At 46.3% G+C, this 13,216-nt stretch overlaps 1 protein-coding gene across 1 annotated transcript in view; it reads right to left on the bottom strand.

The window, feature by feature from the left end:
* Positions 1-1,006: 1,006 nt before the first annotated feature.
* gpc4 (glypican 4) overlaps positions 1,007-13,216 on the bottom strand; it is a 31,902-nt gene continuing 19,692 nt past the window's right edge. The window contains exons 2-9 of the mRNA XM_034092519.2: positions 11,673-11,831; positions 5,920-6,317; positions 5,538-5,703; positions 4,628-4,758; positions 4,400-4,546; positions 4,190-4,314; positions 3,935-4,107; positions 1,007-3,844 (exon numbers count right to left, since the gene is read on the bottom strand). Coding sequence (XP_033948410.1) covers positions 3,612-3,844; positions 3,935-4,107; positions 4,190-4,314; positions 4,400-4,546; positions 4,628-4,758; positions 5,538-5,703; positions 5,920-6,317; positions 11,673-11,831 — 1,532 coding nt within the window. The 3' untranslated portion in view covers positions 1,007-3,611. The remainder of the gene's footprint in view (positions 3,845-3,934; positions 4,108-4,189; positions 4,315-4,399; positions 4,547-4,627; positions 4,759-5,537; positions 5,704-5,919; positions 6,318-11,672; positions 11,832-13,216) is intronic.

Genomic DNA, 13,216 nt, shown 5'->3' with positions numbered 1-13,216 from the left:
GCATGAGTCATAGGCGGAGTTTGACATTTGCGCTTGGGGGGGTAAACCTTTTTTACTGACGTCAGTACACAGTCCCAACTATTGCGTGGGGTGCTACGGATCTTATTATTTTGACTGAGTATTTAAAAACAATGACTTACTATCTCTTTATTTTCACACAGTAGCTATCTCAGAATCCACTAGCCAGCGCTGCAGCTCCAGCATCAAGCCACCTTTATTTAGGGTGGAGTGCAGAGAAAAGGGTCAGGTGGAGTTGAGGACTGCAGAGAGAAGCTGCTCTGTAGTCTGGTGGAAGGGCAACATTTACTTCACCTGCCAGACAGCAGCAGGGTGAACGGGCTGGGGCAGAAGTTGGTATTGACCTATGGTATTGACCCAATAACATCAACATGTATAAAAATGTTTCACATGTGTGCCAGAATTTACAGCATGATCATAAACAAATTGTGCATAGTTGAGGGGCAGTAAGGTATGAGAGACAGCACCTGGAAACACACATATGGTCGACTGAAAGAAAAGTGAGCTGCTGGAGTCCTTTCACACAGGAGGGATGATCAGGAAATAGCTTAATACCTGAAGTGATCATTGAATAATTATTTAATGGAATGTAATGTGTGATTTTTACTATTTTAAGTGGATATATTGTACATCTGCAAATGTAACGTGTCAAAAAATATATAGTCAATGCAAGGAAAAAAAATACAGAAACAAAAAAGAATTCCCCAATATTTGACCACATTTAAGAGACCGAAGCCATACAAATGTAAAGAATGTTAGCTGTTGTGTTTGTCTAGATTAAAAAGTTATGTGGAGTGAAACTCCCTAACACAACCAAGTCAATTGTTCTTAAAGGCTTCACTGTATTCCTGAAAAGAAAAAAACACAAAGCCAGCATTTTTAATCATCTCTATTTAGACAGAAAAACATAAACTTTGACTGCTTTTTTGTGACTCTTACCTGAACCTGTGGACATTTAGAGAAAAACGAACAAGACCATTCACAACAGTTTAAATATTGGCAGTCTTTATTTGAACAAGACTAAGAAATGTTGTTTAATATACATTTTCTCTTACAATTGAACATCTATCTCATCTTGTTTTAACATAACATTTAGGAGATACTCTGACAAGTAAAAATCTGGTGTACTGTTACGGCCTCTTTTAGAGACATCTAAACCGGCTGTTCTTTATTTACACTTTTTTTTTTTTTTATTCTTCTCAGTCAGTCACTCATTTAGAAAATGAGTCCTTTCTGTTCTTGTGGGCCGAGGGCTGATGGAAGGCTTTCGATACCGACTGCTCTGCGGATCGAATGAACAACATCCAGCAGCCGGACCAACTCCCGCCTGCTGGAACATGTTGCTGCCCTGGCCCGCAAGCACAGACATTTACCATCGTAACCGCGACTGACTCTCAGAAAGTCGGGTTTCTTCACACTCGACACAACTTCCTCCACATGACGTGAACACATGCAGAAGCCCTGCTAGAAATGTAGGTGGAAACACAAAAAACAAACTGACGGCCGGAGGTAACCAAGTTGCGGAACACAGCGTATCTTTCTTTTTAAATTAAGGCTTCTGTATTTTTTACTTGGGTTGCTTAGCCGTTTTCTCAAAGTCCAATTTTTATATTTTATATCGAAGTCCTTGTTGATTAAATTGGTGACATCACTTCACTGCTTTTTGAAAGAAAACGTCATGTAAGTTTTACAATCAACCTGTCAATTTCAAAGCGTAAAGAGGCACAAGCATTATTCACCATCTGTAAACTGCGGGACATTTTTTCAGTTTTTACAAAATGCATATTCAGAGCATGATTCAGAGCCTCCAAATCCAATCTGATCAATTAGAAATCAATTATTTTCACCTAGGTTTTGCATATCGAAACATGAATACTGTATTTTGGATCATCTATGTCAGTTCTAAAAGCATGTTTTGCAATGAAGTTAAAATACATGCATAAGTTACTATACACAACTCAAGGCAGCATCATTTTAAAGATGAAATAGCAACTTGTCATCAAATTAAAAAGGTATAAAAAAACAATCTTGTGTTGTGCTGGTCAGCTGTTAACATCCTCAAGATATGGAATCCGAGCAGAGAAAAAAACAAACATCTACATTATATTTTTTTTACCTCAAGAAGTTGCTGATAATGTACCAAGGATAAAAAATAGAAAAGATCAGGCACCATACATTGCATTCAATTTGGTAGCACTTGTGACTTCAACATTCCACCTGCAGTAGAAATGATGAGGATGAGGATAGGTCGATCAAATGAGTCCGTTTATACCCACGCACGCCGCTAAAGAGGCACGAGTGAGTATTATGGAACGGGGGATGTTGGCTGACAGAAAAAAAAAACGAGCACCAAAAAAAAGGTGCACACTGACCGAAAGTGCCCCCGATATCTGTGCACATCGTCCTCTTCCACCACCTAAAAAACTAGCAGTAAAATCCACTGTAGTACCTAATATATATCTTCATACCAAAAATAGCTAAACATTACAACACCTCTTCAACATAAAACCCTGTATTAAAATAATCTTTCTCTTGATTTCATTTGATCAAAGCACTGTCTTTTGTTTCTCTTCTCTAGTTTTAATGTGAACATACGTGTCGCCGCCTTTCTCTTGTCATACAATAAGACTGTATAGAGTCAGATCCTCCCGCGCTGACCTGAGCTTTACAGTACCAAAAAAAGGGGCTTTTAGGACTCGTCAGCTTTTGCCTTCTCTAGGGTTAATGCCAGGGGGAGTCGTCCTCCTCCTTCCACGCCAGCTACCTTTCACCGACTCTATCAGACACTTTCGACTCACTAGCTTGCGTTGACGACGAGAGCATGCATGAGGTATGACCCTACGGTTGAACTGTTTACGCTGAGGAAACAAATGAAGGAAATGAAAAGTTGTTGTAATGCTCCCAAAATGCTCTTCTAGAAAATGATTCCATCCCCGGGTCAAACATAAATACCTGTGATGTCACTTCTATCGCTGTATTTCTGAGAATTTACTTAACCGCCTCTCCAAAGCGAACACACGCTTGGACTTCTCTTCAGTTGAGGCTTGTAAATGACACACACTTTGACAGTATGCGTATCTAATGATTGTTCTTGAATTGTTGATTTATAAAATCAGATGATTTGTTGATCTCCGAATAAATGAAAGAAAGAGCATCCTCAGAAATATGAAGATATGTCGCACCACAGGCCCTCCATGTTTAACCAAACATCTGGCTCTACTGAGATATCCGATGGCAGTCATTGAAGAAGGCACACAAGTGTATATGAGATTAGTATATGATGTCTGTATGCTGCACGCAGAACCATAGTGGAGCTCCGAAAGAGCCATAAGAAGGTTTATCTGGGGGTAAAAAGGGGGAAGAGGTGTATCTCTTGGGAGGAAATGTTGCTGTACACTGATGTCCTTAAAAACATACAAACAAATAATTAAAAGTGAAGTTATTGTAATATTGAGAAGAGTCTTTTCCCCCCCCCCAAATGGCGGACAGTCCAAGGTCCTGAAGGCAGTCTTTTTTTAAAGTCTCTCTGACAGTTTTCTCCTTCGCTCCGTCATTTCCTGGTCGTTTCTCTTCCTCTTCCTGCCCAGCCAGTTTTATCTCAAGTGGGGAGCGAGCAGGGCCAGGGCCAGCCCGCAGAGCGCCAGCGCCATGCCCCCCTGGGAGGCCACGCCCCCGTTCGATCTATCTTTGGCCAACACAGGAACCTGGGGTTTGCCGGGGTTCGGCGGAGTGGAGAAGTAGATGTCGTCCTCGTTGCATGATGGAGAGTCAGCGTTGTCAGAGTTGCAACCGCTGCCGCTCCCCTCATCTCCACTGGTTTCCTCGTCTAGAGAAGATAAAAAGAGACCAGGGTCAGATTTGTTCAACTGGGGAATAACGACATAGAGGAATAAATGGTGAAGTAAACCCTCCTCACCATTATCGACAGAGATGTCATTGCCGCTGTGTGCAGCCTTAAGCCAGGTGGTCATTTCCTTCAAAGCTGCGATCTGACTGCGGATCACGGTGTCCGGCTTTGTAATGTCAACCTCCACGTCAGGGTTTAATCCCTGATTGGCCAGTCCGTTGGCGATGACAACTGATTCGTACCTGTGTAGAGTAAGAGTCAATATTAGTCAAGATGTTGGATACCTAAAATACAGCAACATTTTGATTCAGTGTGTTTTCGTACCTGCTTTTTGCCGTTCCGTTCCAGCACTCGTCCCCGGGTTCGATCCTCTCGCCTGCACACACCGTCTCCGGCAGCGTGGACCAGAACTTCTTTGCGTGTTTCAGCTTCTTCTTCACGTCAGTTGTCTGAGAAAAAGAAAGAAACATGTCAGTTTACTTAAAGCTAAGCAACAGTTTTGGGGTCGTGCTTTGGGTTGTTTCTCGGCCGTACCAAGCGATCTAAACTGGTCCCGGCGGCGGTGGTGGGCCTGGCGTCGGGACTGTAAGGGCGGAAGCGTCCGTTAAAGCCGGTGTCTTTGATGGAGCGTTTGGAACGGAAGGCCACGCTTGGTTTAGGCTGCCCACATCCTTGAAAAACCTGTGATAAATAAAAGAAACTTAGTGGAAATTATCTCCTCATTTTCTTGTCTTTCTTTTTAAACAGTGAAATGATACCTACTTTCTGCGACACCTGCATGCTGTTCTCCTGCATGTTCATGATGGCCTCAGAAATCTTAACGTCGATGGGATCCATGACGGACTCGAAGTTAAAGGGGCCCTCGAGCCTCTCGGCCAGACTGAGCATGGCGTCTGAAAACCAGAACAGGAGAAATTAAATTAAAAAAGAGAAAAGGACATTTAGTCATTCTTCAAACATGGATGATGTAACAAAAAGCTGCCACTAGGGGGAAGCACACGCCCGAGAGAAGGAGATATTAGGGTGATAAAGAGCCCTCAGATTGTGGCAGAGTAGTAGGAGGCAGCAGAAACCAGACGACTGCACACATTCAGGTATCGCTGGTTCATAATCACGCAGGCCTGTGATGTGGAATAAATATAATACCTCCACAGAGAGTGGATACGCCACCCTGAGTGTAATGAAACTGATCTGTGTGTGTTTACACAACACAGGTGCTGCATTCATCCTGTGGGTCACAACATGTACACCTCCCTCTTCTCCCCGCACTTATACGAGACGGTAAAGAATGAGGGACGTGTTTGTACATGATTATATTTTACAGTAAACACCGTGTTGCTAGGTTGAAAATGCTCTTGCTTAAATAGAGTGCAAAAATTACACTTGAAAAAAAATAAATGATACATCTAATTAGCCCAGATCCATCACGCCATCAATCCCCATCATGTCATACTGGTGTCATGCCCACAGGGGGACAGAGGGGTGCATGTTTAGATAAGGCTGAAGAAGATTAGATCACACTTTAATGATTCTACGGTGATATACAAGCGCTGCAATGGCAACTTGTAGAAGGAACTCAGGAGCAGGGAGTTGTATACATACGCTTTGGTGCCAAATCAAACAGCAGGGCGGGTTAGTCTAATAACGGCTGCAGGAGGTGTCCTTGACTTACCGAGGAAATTGTTCCATTCGGTGTCCAAGTCGGCCTGGTTGGCCAAACAGCCGCGCAGCACGTTCAGACAGTAGTTCTGGCAGGGCTTCAGCGCCACTTGGCCCGAGCAGTAGGGACAGTACAACATCTTCATGGCGGCTCGCACACAGCTGGGAGACGCGCTGACCTGGAGGAGGCAGAGGGCAGTTAGCATGCTGTGATCATCTCACCACAGCGAGAACACTCGTCCAGCACAATCCTGGAGAAACATGCCATACCAGAGCAGTCTGTGCTTCGTTTCAGAGACTGGAAAGGAACTCCAAATGTTTTTTCCAAGATACGAAGTTAGAAACACAAGAAAAGGGTTATCAGGTTGACTGCTTCACAAGCACCTCTAACTTACCGTGGAGACTTTGTTGACCACGTCGGGCATGAGCGTCAGGCCCTTCACAAAGGTGCGCGCGGCGACGAATGCGCGCGTCAGCTGGATGCGGAGTTTGCGCGGCACGTCTCCGAACGGCTGCAGCTGCTCCGTGTGCCGGCTGACGCACTCCATGTAGGCGTCGCTGAACTCGTACTGCACGTTGACCAGCCGGAACATCCTCTCCAGGAGGTCGGCCCAGAAGTCTGACAGCATGGAGTCCAGGTTGACAGCGGTGCCGCCCGATACGTAGTACCTGGTCAGCGCCTCGAAGAAGTTCTTGAACAGCTCGGCGTTCTGCACGTACATCATCCCGTACGTCCGCACGAACATGTTGTGCAGCGACAGCTCTGCGTTTTTCAGAAGCTCGCGGAAAAACTCTGGAGAAAAGACGGGGGGGGGGGGGGGGGGGGGGGGTTATTGAGAAGACCAAAGGCTGAGGCTGCCAATAGAACAATAACATTTTCCATTGTTAACATTTCTCGTCTGTCGACAGGGTGGGATCTTTGTACAAAGGAAATGGAATGTGTTTGATGGATACCATATTGCTACAGAGACTGATCGTATCAATCTTTAACGCAATGCTTCTGATTGGACTTGTTTGGTCAAAGTGAATTCACACTTTGGCGATTTTCCATTACAAAACACGAGCAACCACAAGCACACTGTGAGGTTTCCATCAAGTCATTGCAATATCCAGATTCCAGCTTCCCCGCAGTTTATACAAATAAATAAACCACGGCTGTTGTCAGACAACATAACATTCAAAAGTAACATTGTGCGAACACAAGGCTGTTTTAGAGCACATCTAAAGACCAGGACACCTCGCTCTTTGGCTTTATTCATGCGCGGCTGCCACCAGTTTAAGAGACGGTTATTCCACTTCACCTGTGCCCATGGCCTGACACTTTGAGTAGCTCAACAGAAACAGCTTAAGCAGAACATCTTGGATAAAAAGGCAAAGGAATGTAGAGCGGGGAGGGGGACGGTTGGAAAATGGGGAGATGAGAGCGTTTGGGGGGTGAAAGGTGGAGCCGGAGCATCTCTGTCAGGCTGGACGAGGCTCTGCTGCTTTCAGCGGAGACGTCTCTCCACATCAAGCCGCTTCAAACTGACCACCATCAATGGCATTTTTCTGTTGTCACATTCCATTCGCTCTCCTTTCTCCCGGCTTGTCTCGGGACTGTCCTTCAGAGGCATTTTCAATAGGATTACTGAATAATGCGACCCCCGCCCATCCCCTCCCGTATGTGGACCTGTACCCCCCCATCCCGCCCCGCATCTCCCTCCCTCCGCTGCTTTCACTTCATCAGTTCCTTCAGAGGGCTCTCTTCACTAGAGACAGGGAACAATGACCTACTTCATCCTGAGGAATGTCCATCATCCCCCTCACCGCCTTCCCACCCCCAATAATCCAGGCCCCCCCTTCTCCCACGGACACCACCCACCCCCCCAACTTTCTTAATCTGTACAAAATGAGAATTCCTCGGAGTCTGTGAAAAATGCTTCACCTTCAGTCTCGTGTGCATGCAGGCATTCACTCGCCCCTTTTTTATTTTATCCTCTCTACGTCTGCTCCGAGGCCCGCTGCAGATCCTCCGGGTGCCTCGGCTTGGCTTTGAAATGTAACGTTCCCATGCACACACACACACACACACACACACACACACACACACACACACACACACACACACACACACACACACACACACACACACACACACACACACACACACACACACACACACACACACACACACACACACACACACACACACACACACACACACACACACACACACACACACACACACACACACACACACACACACACACACACACACACACACACACACACACACACTAGTGCTGTCACTTCCACTTCAGACTGACACACTAAAAAGAAAAAATGAGGGGGTGAGGGCGGGTTAAGTTGAGGGCTTTTTTAACTCCAAATCCCCACTGTGTCGCCAAGGATACCGGAAACATTGCAGCCCCCTCCATTTACCTCCCCGCCATCATTGCCCCCCCCCCCCACAACCAACACACACGCATACACACACAAAGCCAGGGGAGAGGGCACCAAGTTCCACGCTCCATTGACAGAGATTAAAACAAAAGGTTTCACCCCCCACCCCTGGAATGTCATAGTAGCCACAAGTTTAAAGTCAGTGAAAGGAGACGAAGGAGGAGGAGGAGGAGGAGGAGGAGGAGGAGGAGGAGGAGGAGGCGGCGGCACGGAGCAGGAGGAGGAAGAGGCACGGAGCAGGAGGACAACCAGCAACCTCTCCATTTCCTTTCCGCAGTGTGTCGGAGCGGTAATGCCTATATGCTAAATAGATAAGCCCTGTAATGAGCTAGGACTAACCCAATGGTTACAAAGATTGTAGCCTGTGCAGGGTGTGTGTGAGTGATGGCAGTATAAGGAGGGGGGGGCTCTTTGGCTCGAGCAGAGGGTCTGAAGTATGAGCAGCATTACACAGGCATCTTGCATCGTCATTAAAAACAGTTTATGACGTGCAGCCGTCTGCCAACGGGCCGAGGAGCCGAGCACTCCCTCAGGTTTTTTCCCATAAAAAACATGCGCCTGTCGCTCAGCCAAGGGTCTGAGAGGATGTGGGTGAAAGGTTACTCTGGGGGAGAATGTCATCTGTTGCGAAAAAAGTAAGTATAGGAGACAAGTCCTGGTTTCCTGTGAGTATTCCTCCTTCCCTTTTCTCCCCCCCCTCGGCCTGTCATCGCTTCCACACGTTGCCGAGAAAATGATGAGCGATGATCTTAGGCTCAGTCCATCACAGAGGAGCTGACCGATCTCCTCCCACTCCTCCCTCCTACTTCCTCCCCCGAGGAGCTTCTCCCCCTCCCCCCACCGTGTCCCTATAAACTCCGCTCCTCCCAATACCCAGCAGTAATTACATCCTATTTGTGCCAATTAGTCCCAGCGCTTCTCCCTTTTCTCATGGGATGGGATTCTGTCCCTCCTGCTGTTGGACTTTAGAGCTTCGGATGGATGTCTCTTGGTGTGTGTGTGTGTGTGTGTCTGGAGACAAGGGGCCTTAATCCAAGTGCTTAAATCCCAGACATAGGCCCTGCTCTGCTGGAAGGGGTCAGTGCAACAGGACAGACAGGCGGAGGCCAGGACAAACACACAGAGGGAGTGGAGAACTATTTCTGGCCCTGGTCTTAATTGGCCGTGACTCCCAGCTCCGGGCGCATGATGAGAGCCTGCCTAATCACATACACCACTTCCTGTTAGTGTGTGTGTGTTGTTGTTGTTGTGTCTGCCTTAGTGTACAGATGCAGCTGTGTTTACGCTCGCTGCACTTCTCGGGAACGATTAGCTTGCGTCATTGCCGTGAAAGTCCACCTCGGTAACAGCGATCCAATAAAGAACTTCCTGTGCTAGCTTCAGGGACAGGAAGTGTCTCCTTTGGGGTCTCCGTGTGACAACGGGAAAGAAAAGGATGGCAACCCGAGCCTGTCACAGTATCCAGTGAGGGACGGTCTAATGGCCCAGGTGGAAGGGAGCACAGCAGGCTTTGTAAAGAGATACCACATCTAACAGTACCTGCCTACAGTGATTTGGGGGGGGGGGGAAGGACCGCCCGACTCAATAGCTGTTAAAGTTTTGTCCATTTCGATGTGTTTTTGATGATTAAATGTTACATTTACAGCCACAATAAAATATAAATGTCAAAAGAATGATGTTGTATCAGTTACTAAAATACAAATAAAAAACTACTTCTTTTGTCTTGCTATCTTCTCTGAGGCTTGACAGTCAGACAGGAACACATCCATTATTAAATGTGCAGACAAGAAGAGCTTCACCATGCAGCCCCTGTGGACCAAACGCAACGCGGCTACAAGACATGTTTCTGTCTGTCTGTCTTATTGTGCGTGCACCGCTGCGCTCTCAGAAGAGAAGACCACCCAGCAAGACAAAGGTGCATTTGTATATGCAACCGTACACTACATTTAACGAAAAGATATAGCCAAATTAAGTAGATAGTTAAATGACTAATTTTGGGTAATGTAAATCTGCAATGATTATTAAATGAAAAAGCAAAGGAAAATCTACAAATATTTTCATATTCAAATAAAAGACATTTTCTTTTCAAGTAGAAAATCACTTGATTTAAACTAAATATTCACCAAGATGTGAATATTGTCAAGTTGTCTCTGTTAAAGTACGATGAATATATTTGGGTTGAAGACGTTTGCTATGGACATTTTTGATGTGTTATTTTCTTATATTTCTGCTCTCATTTAAATAACATAATTACATGAAAAAGAGACGATTGTGTGAGAAAGCAGCAAAGACAAAAGAAGAGCGTGGCAAGTGAAGACAAGATGTTAGATTGAAGTAATGCATACATTGGTCGACATGAACAGCCAGACTGTGTGCATGGTGGAAAGAGAAGGGGTAGTTCAGAGGGGCAAGGAGAGGGCTTTTGGGAGCGTGGGGCATGAGATGGGACAAAGGGCAGTGCGAGGAGAGAAGAAGAAGAGGGGCGGGACGACTCGAGCAGCCACTGCATTCCGACACGTCACATTCCTGTTCACATCTGGCTGCAATACACACTCTCCTTGTTACTGACTATCCCCTGCTCCCTTTCACAGACACATAACATCTGAAGGTCTCTGACCCGCATTCGTACACACAAAACACAAACATAACGAGCACAAAGTATTCAAAAACCTTAAAATCCAACTATTTCTACACTTTTCCGTCCTTGTTTTCTTGAATGGCTGCGGCGGTGACACCGGTCTGGTGGCCGATGGTAGTCAAAGCTACCTCGGTGACTCAGCGCCGACTCCCATGCTCTCCCACCCGCAGGCGACGGAAACCCGATCCCAATATTTACAGGCGTACACACATGCGCTCACACACAGAGAGGAACAGGAAGTACAGTGAAGATTAAATCTGAAGATGTGTGTGGTCCGTCTGGAAGCGTGCACGTCCCTCTGGAGAGAAGGGGAAGCGGGCGGTGAAGGGGGGCATGGAGGCCGGGGGGTGAGACGCTGAGAGACAGGTGGACGGGCCAACGGACACAGACAGACTGTCTCCGCTCGGGGCAGTGCACTGGCAGGTGGGGGCGTCCGTCACAAATCATGCAACACAAGTGCAGCTAAGTGGGAAACCGGCCAGCAGCAGCAGCAGCGTGCAGGAAGGAGTCCTACAAACCGGCCATGAGTTCGCCATTTTGGTTCCCTCATCTAAAGAAATGTAAATGACACTTTTGGTAAGATGTCTGAAATAAGAGTGTTTGTTAGGGGAAATATTTTCCTTGTTTGTTCAACGACAATCTACATCCAAAATGCCTCTGCTGGTGAATGTCAGAGCCTTTTTATGCGTCTTAAAAAAAGCAGTTCCAAACAAGTGCCTAAATGAACATAAGCTAACTTTAGCTTAGCGGTGGTGAGGTAAAGTAATGCAGTTACAGCCTAACAATAGCTTTTTACTTCAGGAGATTGCATTTACAAAAATCCTAAAAGTGGTATTAATATGTAGATGATCCTGCTTGACGTGTAAGTAGCATAAACGTGTGTTTGCCAAAGAGCTTATTTGAGTTATAATCGAACATGTTATGAAAAAACCCCATTGCTTTTTGTTGAGGGAACCCTCATGACGCCATCGTGCCCCACTCCGTGTTCGACTCTGGCAGCACATTGTAGTCTGAAAAGTGGCCGGTGTGTGTGTGTGTGTGTGTGTTTGGCCGAGTGTGTTTGCTTACTGTCAAAGTGGTCGTGCCTCTGTCTGAAGGTGGATTGTAGGTTGGTGCTAAGCCTGGAGACGGGAGCTTTGATCTCCGTGTGGCTCTGCTGGCTCAGCTTCTCCTCCATCTCCACCGTGCAGCAGGAGAAACCCTGCGGACACACTTTCAGCGGGGCTCCTGGAAGAGAAGAGGCGGGGACTGTTAAACTCTGCGATGAAGGAAACCGTCAACGCGTCGCATCAATACAGATGATCGGTTTCGTTAGAATAAAATCCACTTCTATCACAAAAGTGGGGATTCCATTCAAATGATACTCCAGAAGCTGCACACGTGTAAAGAGGCTTGAAGTGTCTGCGATTATTCATTTAAGTGCATATTTAACTAGTTAGAAACACATTTGTATTGATCATTAACACCTTTCCTGCCTCTTTCTGGGATTAAACCTTTCAACCGCTGAGCAACAATTTCACCTCTCCCAGAATCAAACGCACCTTGGCTGTGAAAAGCCCCTTAACTGCACTTAAGTGGATTAATTGCAACACTCGGCTCAGAGCGGTGTTTAGCAGCGCCACTTTATAGAGCCCCGCTCTTATCCCGGCACTTCCCTGTCCTGATTGATAGTTCAGAGCTGGAGCTTTCTCTGAGTGCTGCGCCCGTCTGAAACACGGACTTTAAGAGGAGGGGATTAGCCTGCTCCCCCTTTATGGGGAAGAAGGCCGACTCGAGCCATGTGCAAGTTGATGCAGATAAATGTCAAGAAACAAGGCATTTTTCTCTCTAAAGAATCCACATGTTTCCATGCCATCTCAGACACCTGTCGTGACCCATTGTTGACACTCTTCTTGAATGCTTGCTTTGTAAACAGCAGCCGCTCACCTGAAGGATGAAGTGTCGCCTCGCTGCCTTCTAAGTGGCCCTAAGATGCCAAAACAGGAGAGATGTGAAGTGTTTTCCGTTGTTGGAAACAACATTTTAAAAAGAGCGAGGACTTGGAGCGGGCCCAGGATCTTAACACGGCCTACTCTGAGCCGTTGCTATTGTACGAATCTTAAGTGCTGTCTTTGATGGAACAGCGGCTGCCAAGTTTGTCAAAAGCAAGTTTTACATCCAATTAAAAAGGGGGTTCAGGGGAGGGTGATTGCGAAGTCGCAGCTGCAATAATGTTTTGTTTTAAACGTGGCTGTTGGAATTCAAAGAACACAGGGATCCTTTCAGCGCGTCCAGGCACCAACGGCATGTTTGGTTTCCCCACCAGCTCAGCTCACTGACTCCAGGCCTGTGTGCAGGTTACTGCTCCTGACAGGGCGTCCATGTCACACATTGACCGGAGCTTAACCTACAATTATTAAATGACCTTCATTTATTTAACCCGGACTAATCAAAAGAGATGAAGCTCACTCTGGGGTATACATGGTGTGTGCAGTCACATCTGTTATACATGACCACTGAATACCTTGAGGTGCATCAGCATTTTGTTTTTAAGCTACTCAAAGTTAAATAAACCGGCGGTTTTCATTTTTTTATTGAGATTTTCTTCAGAACAATGGTGAACAGTTTTGTTA

Source organism: Pseudochaenichthys georgianus, chromosome 10, assembly GCF_902827115.2.
Source record: "Pseudochaenichthys georgianus chromosome 10, fPseGeo1.2, whole genome shotgun sequence".
Classification (NCBI taxonomy): domain Eukaryota; kingdom Metazoa; phylum Chordata; class Actinopteri; order Perciformes; family Channichthyidae; genus Pseudochaenichthys; species Pseudochaenichthys georgianus.
The sequence above is the reverse complement of the archived record's forward strand: the minus strand, read 5'-3'. Positions and strand labels throughout refer to the sequence as shown.